Source organism: Rhinopithecus bieti, unplaced genomic scaffold, assembly GCF_001698545.2.
Source record: "Rhinopithecus bieti isolate Rb0 unplaced genomic scaffold, ASM169854v2 scaffold_14936, whole genome shotgun sequence".
NCBI classification, from domain to species: domain Eukaryota; kingdom Metazoa; phylum Chordata; class Mammalia; order Primates; family Cercopithecidae; genus Rhinopithecus; species Rhinopithecus bieti.
In genome coordinates this window covers 1,814,603-1,822,209 of record NW_016808811.1, presented here as the reverse complement: position 1 = coordinate 1,822,209, position 7,607 = coordinate 1,814,603, and the positions used below count along the sequence as shown (strand labels likewise).

Here is a 7,607-nt window from a genome sequence, read left to right as displayed (position 1 = left end):
AGAAAACCAAATACCGCATGTTCTCACTCATAGGTGGGAAGTGAACAATGAGATCACTTGGACTCGGGAAGGGGAACATCGCACACCGGGGCCCATTATGGGGAGGAGAGAGGGGGGACGGATGACATTGGGAGTTATACCTGATGTAAATGATGAGTTGATAGGTGCTGACGAGTGATGGGTGCAGCACACCAATATGGCACAAGTGTACATATGTAACACACCTGCACGTTATGCACATGTACCCTAGAACTTAAAGTATATTAAAAAAAAAGAAATTAACAACAATACGAAATCAATTTTAAGAATAGGTAGGGAAAGCAGAAATTAAGTTTGAGGACTGCTTCACAAGAGCAGTCACAGATAGCTTCTAAACAGGATGCCTGGAGTCTTCCTATGGGGCTTACAAGTAAGAGAGCATTAAAGATAACCTTCACATCATTAAAAACACTTGGCCGAGGTTATAGGTATCACCAGCAGACCACATCCTGCTATTCAAGTGGCTAGTAGAGACACCACAGGGGAAAAAGTTGACATGAAGAGGAAGTAAAAGAAAGGAACCTGGCAAGTATAGTATGGAGGGACATGGGGAAGTATTTTAAAAGAAGCAGAGGAAACAAACATTATTGAGAAAGACACAAGTGCTTAAACATTTGTTTTGGGTGACATAATAGTGCTAACCACTCAATTCACTTGCTATTTGTCAGGTCCTTGATGTGCAACAAATTTCAGACTAGAAGGTCATTGAAGGAGTTAGCCTTTTAGAATAGGACATTGTATTGATGAAAATTCCCTTCTATGCCCTCAGTAAACAGATTAGAAAAATGATACCCAGATGTTTCATTGTCTGAGGTTTTCTGACCTGTCAGAAGTGGTACAGAGTAGACATTTAGTGAAGCCAGGTCTAGAAGCCAAATCTCTGTGATCAATACTTTAGTGACTTTTTTTCTGCTTTGCCAAAAAATTAGAAAAAAACAAAAACAAAAACAAATATCACAACGAGCAAAGATAACCTTTCTGTCTTATGTGAGGTTAAACATTTTCTGTCTAAACATATCCATATGCTTTCTTCAAAACTTACTTAAAAAGTTACATAACAAATAAATAGATAAATATTAAACAAATACATAATATGTTTTTCTCGCCAAAGGTAGCCCTTTTTTCCCCTTTGCATTTCCAGTGTATATGACTTTCATATCTTATAGAGTTTATCTTACTCTATTTTGATTTCTTCTTCTTTCCTCTCATTCCACACACATATGCAAAATAATTGTACAGAGTACTACATATGCAGAAAGATGTATCCATGCTCATATGGTCACAAACATAGACACCCCCAAACACATGCACAGTCTCCACAGAGAAGCATCTGTGCCAAATCATAGCTGTTTTCTATGTAGTACTTTACACATAGGGGCTTCTAAAATTAACTTTCGGAGAAAATTTGCTCCAAGGCTATCTGATGGCACTAGCAATAGAATCCACCAGGCCTCAGTTGTTACAGTGTTTTCTAATAAGTAAAAGCCATATCCAGTCTCATTGCTTCAGCTACCACCCCTAAATGACTGTAAGTGTTTTCCCCTGTCTAGAACTCATCCTGAGCTTCATTCTCTCATTTATACTGTGTGATCAGATACTTTCTTCTGAATATCTTATAGGTACTTCAAACTCAATACCTCCAAATTGAAACTCATCAGCTTTTCTACTTTAACTGTGTTCTTTTTACTTTTATTGACATTGCCCAATTCCTCAAGCTGCAAATTATAGTGTTATTATTGGCACTGCCCATGCCCTTATTCTTGTACCTCATTGTCTGCCAAGTTTTGCCAATTCAGTTATTAATTGTTTTTTTTTTCCCATCTAGTGCCCTTTGTCTGTTTTTATTACTGTTATTAAAGCTCAGGCCTTTATCTCATATTCCTGAAGTAATGTAATTTATTTATTTGTCTCTGCTCCAGTTTCACTATATACATCTCAGCATAATGCACCTGCCCTATTCAAAACCACTGTAGCTCCAAATTATTTACAGATTAAAGACTAAATGTGTTACTCTGATAATCAAGGCTCTCTATTTTTGGGATTCCACCTGTTTTTCGTTCCATCATTATATTTCCAAATTTATCTAATACCACTTCCCTTCACATATTAAGATGTTAGAAAAACTGATATTCCTATTAATGGTCATTTCCCATCTCTTTGTCATTGTCTTTTTTTATAGCTCCATTTACTCTCTCCTATCTTTTTCCCACTGACCCAAACCCTCATTATTCTTATGATATCCTCAAATGTGCATGTATTAGTCTGTTTCCACACTGCTATAAAGAATACTTGAGACTAGTAATTCATAAAGTAAACAGACTTAATTGACTCACAGTTTCACATGGCTGGGAAGGCCTCAGGAAACTTACAATCGTGGCAGAAGGCAAAAGGGAGGCAAGGTACATCTTACATGGCAGCAGGAGAGAGAGAGGGATCATGGAAAACTGCCACTTTAAAAGTCATCAGATTTCATGAGAATTCCCTCGCTATCATGAGAGCAGCATGGGGGAAACTGCCCCCATGATTCAATCACCTTCCACCAGGTCCCTGTTTTGACATGTGGGAATTACCATTTCAGATGAGATTTTGGTGGGGACACAGAGCCAAACCGTATCATTCCTACCCTGACCTCTCCCAAATCTCACATTCTTTTCACATTTCAAAACCAATCATACTTTCTCAACAGTACCCAAAATCTTATTCTAGTATTAATTCAAAAGTCCAAGTCCAAAGTCTCATCTGAAACAAGAATAATCCTTTCTGCTTATGAGCCTGTAAAATCAAAAACAAATTAGTTACTTCCAAGATACAGGCATTGGGTAAATGTTCCCATTCCAAATGGGAGAAATCAGCCAAAACGAAGAGGCCACAGGCAATGTGCAGGTACAAAACCTAGCAAGGCACTCATTAAATCTTAAAGCTCTAAAACAATCTCCTTGACTCCATGTCTCACATATTGGGCATGATGATGGAAGGCATAGGCTCCCAAGTACTTGGGCAGCTCTGCCTCTGTGGCTCTGCAGGGCACAGCCCCTCTGGCTGCTTTCATGAGCTGGCATTGAATGCCTCTGGCTTTTCCAGGTGCTCAGTGCAAGCTGTGGATCCACCATTCTGGGGTCTGGAGGATGGTGGCCATCTTCTTACAGCTCCACTAGACAATACAACAGTGGGGACATTGTGTGGAGGCTCCAAGCCCACATTTCCCCCTCTGCATTGCCCTGGTAGAGGTTCTTCATTAGGGTTCTTCGCCTGCGGCAGACTTCTGCTTGGTTATCTAGGTGTTTCCATCTTTGTTATCTAGGAAGATGTTGCCAAGCCTGAATTCTTGCCTTCTGAACACATGTAGGCCCAACACCACATGGAATTTGCCAACGCTTGGGGTTTGCACCTCTGAAGCAATGGCCTGAGCTATACGTTGACCCCTTTTAGCCATGACTGGCGTTGGCACAGCTAGGACACAGGACACCATGTCTTGAGACTGCACAGAGCAGCAGGGCCCCAGGCTGGCCATGAAACCATTTTTCCCTCCTAGGCCTCCAGGCTTGTGATGAGAGGGGATGCTATGAAGATCTCTGAAATGCTGTGGAGACATTTTTCCCATTGCCCTTGCTATTAACCCTCGGCTGCTCATTACTTATGCAAATTTCTCCAGTCAGGTTTAATTTCTCAAAAATAAATAAATAAATAAATGAGGTTTTATTTTCTACCACAAGAAAAGGCCTCGGGAAACTTACAATTATGGTGGAAGGAGAAGGAGAAGCAAGCATGTCCTACATGGTGGCAGGAGAGATGAGAGAGAGAACAGGGAAAACTGCCACTTTTAAAACTGTGAAATCTTGTGAGAACTCTCTTACTATCATGAGAACAGCATGGGGGCATCTACCTCCATGATCCAATCACCTCCCACCAGGTCCCTCTCTTGACATGTGCAGATTACCATATGAGATGTAATTTTGGTGGGGACCAAACCAAAACCACCAGAGCCAAACCATATCAGTGCATAATACTTAATACCTCATTCATGGCAGTGATCACTTCTTATCTTTCATCACAGTAATATGATAGCTTTTCTCCCATACTTGAGTATACAGTATGTTGTTTCTCTCTTTAAGAATATAGTTACCAAGTACTTGAGAGCACAAGTGATTAATCTTTTGTAACTCTCACAATTTTTGGCAAAATTCCATGCATATTATAGATATTCAATAAATATTAGACTTTATAAATGAATATTTGGCAATTATAAGGAAATGTTTATACCTTTTCTTATTTAAAAAATTAAACACATCTAAAATGGGAACTATTCATCTTTTTTTAGAACAATTAGTAACTGTACTACTAGTGTTGATTAACATTTTCAATAATTATTACTTTAAATGATGTTGAACATGCATGTAATCTAGTCCTCAGGGGAAGAGTAGGATTTCATCAAAATGATAGAGTCTAAGTGTACTACTTATTTCAGTACACTGAAAAATTTAACAGTCATCTAACAGACATTAACAACCAAACCACAGTGATTTTCAGTGTAACATCTCCAGGATTAAGAAACCAATTGTAACATTCATTTGATGCTTAAAGACTATTCTTTATTTCTAAGGTGTGATGGGAGAATATGAGCCGAAAATTGAGGTCCATTTTCCTTTTACGGTTACAGCTGCTAAAGGAACAACTGTTAAGATGGAATGCTTTGCACTTGGCAAGTAAGTACATGTTCTTCTATAATTAAACACAATTGCTTATTAAAATGTGACATATCTTATTTTGCGATCACTTATTTTGCTAGCTGTCATTTCCCCAGATGTTCCATGGTGGCTATATATTTTTTAAAAGAAGTTCAAATCAGAATTGATGAGGTAATCAGTTACAATTATCTTCTAGGCATATCTACGGACAGCAATTTCTATAATTCTGCTGTTTTAACATAAATAAAACTTCTTTAATGAATAAAAAGCTTTACAACTTTACCTATATATCTTAAAATTTAAGTGTCATCTTTAAATTTCATCCAGCCATTATGTAAATAAAGAGGATAGAAAGGCAAAATACTATCTGCTCTTCATGTATAGGATGTAGATTCTTATATGACATAATAAGACAGAAGATAAAAATTGTAAGGATAATAGTTACATAGTGATCTTATGTATTACCTTAGTATATCCTGAAATCATAACTTAATAGCACCAGCTGTCAATATGTACAAGGAATCATTTCTCAAATGAGAGAGAGAATTTATATCATACCCTAATGCCTGCCATACTTAACGATTCTATTTCTGAGGGTTTACAGCCCAGGATATATAGTCACTTGTCAATGATGTTTACAGTATAAGTACTGAGATCAGAGGCAGAAGTCGAATTTTGATTATATTTGATTATCATATTATGATTTGCTTTAAACGGAGTGTTGTGTTCTTTTTGTTTTAGGATAAGTCCTCAGGGTTCTTTCTAGACTCTATAATTTGCATAAATGTATCTCTATCACAGTTACTAATCATTTAGCTTCAGTTGCAGTGAGCAAACTCCCACAATCTAACTATAAAGTACTTGGAGATAAAGCCGGCTACACAAACGTGATTATTAAAGTAGGTTTAGCCTTAGGGTGAGGAAAATATTAGTAAATATGAAAAAAAATCAGCTAGCTAAGGGAGATTTAGGGAATGAACATATTAAACACTGTGTGTTTTAATATCAAGGATGATTAAAATAAGACATATGTGAATTCTACTTTAAGTAGAAGCAACGTCATAATAGACTATAAACAAAATGAACTGTTATGTGACCCATCTTTAAGCAAAGGATAGCCATAAGTAGAAATAAATTTCAAAAGGTAAAATGTATCTAAGAGGTATTTGGGCAGATATCTGAGGAAGACTTCTAAACCTAAAGATATTAGTTAAGTGCTTAAGATTGAATAATAGTCAAAAGTCTGCTTTGTCACCATCTGCTGTTGTGTGTCAAATAGGTCTGAAAATGTCCCAAGTAAGCGGCTCAATTCTGATACATGTAAAATTAATATATTCTGGCTTGAAGACAAGGGTTTTAGTGTATCCTGTAGTTAAATAATTCTTCAGTGCCAGAATTTATACTAAGGCTACAAACAAAGGGAGGTCATATTGTAAAACAAATTAGAAAACTAGACTTATAGGAAAAAAACAATATAAATATTTCCCAAGGCAAACTTACTTGATAAGTTACATGTGGTTGCTTTTGGAAGCCATGAAATATGTTTAGTAAATTGATGCTTAAAGTCTCTTTCATTCTAGGTAAGACCAAACAGCCAAATCACTAAATCACTTATGTTCTTTTAATATTTTATTTTCTTCAACCTCTCTACTCCTTTGCTACCCAACTCTCAAAAGTAAATAAATAAAAGGGAATGTGAAGGAGACTGTTTCAGTCAAGAAGGTCTCTGTTTATCACCTGGTGTCTTTTCTAAGAAATGTCACAATTATGGAAAAAAGAAACATGAAGAGATCTACCTCTACCTAAAGACTACCCTGCCACCCTCATGAAAATAAACAAGATCAAAGAAATAACATCTTGATGTGTGTTCATCCCTTTACAGCATATTATCTTGTGGTGTGGATCACCATTTCATCCCAGCATGATCACAGCAAACTGCAAATTAATTCCTCAGCATCCGCATGGCTCCTGCCGCTCACCTGAGCTTCTTCTCTCACTTCAACCAGCACATGGTGCTCTTGTGGGCCTTTGTCTGTTACAAAAACTTTAGTGTCTGTCACTGGATATCATCAGGATCTTACTACTCAGGCTGTTTTTCCTCTCACTGTGTCCTAACCAACTAACCAAACATTACTCATAGAGTATGATAACTAAATTCTGGAATGGAGCATGTCAAGGTTTTTTTTTTTTTTTTTTTTTTTTTTGGCCTTGTGGCCTTTGCACTTGCATTTCTTATGCTGGGATTTCTTTCCCCCTGTTCTTTTCATGGGGGCTCTCACTTATCCTCTGGCCTCAATTTCAGTATCACCCCTGAAACAGGCTGTCTATGAATGACCACCTCATCTAACTCATACCCATTATTCTCTATCTATATACCTTTTTATCCCTTTTTTATAGTCCTTAACACAATTTTAAGTTTTCCACCTAAGTGTTTCTCCACTTAAAACCATTTATCTGTGTCAGGATCCCAGATGTAAACAGGATCCAACTCAGATGTTTCAACAGAATTCAGTAAAGTGATGAGCTGAAGATCTCTGAGCAGGTTAAGAAGAACAAGAAGAAAAACTAAGACATGTATTAACTCCTGATAGCAATAACTCATTGTCATACATAATCCTGAAGGAGCAACGGGGAGGAGAGAGTGTTTCCAGAACCAGGGAAAACTGAAGTGGGCCAGGGATCAACCAACGGGAGCTGTAATGACTGTTGCTATGAATAGACACAGCTTTTATATAAGAACACAGCTGAAGAAAGGATTAGGAAATTTATGTATGTATGTATTTATTTATTTATTTATTTATTTTATTTTTTATTTTTTTTTTTTTTGAGACGGAGTCTTGCTCTGTCAACTCAGGCTGGAGTTGCGGTGCCGGATCTCAGCTC

General features: G+C 37.2%; 1 protein-coding gene across 1 annotated transcript in view; it reads left to right on the top strand.

Annotated features, from left to right (window-relative positions):
* CNTN5 (contactin 5) overlaps positions 1–7,607 on the top strand; it is a 1,382,289-nt gene that overhangs the window by 1,007,703 nt on the left and 366,979 nt on the right. Inside the window, exon 9 of the mRNA XM_017887230.1 lies at positions 4,640–4,742. Within this exon, the coding sequence (XP_017742719.1) occupies positions 4,640–4,742 (103 nt within the window). The remainder of the gene's footprint in view (positions 1–4,639; positions 4,743–7,607) is intronic.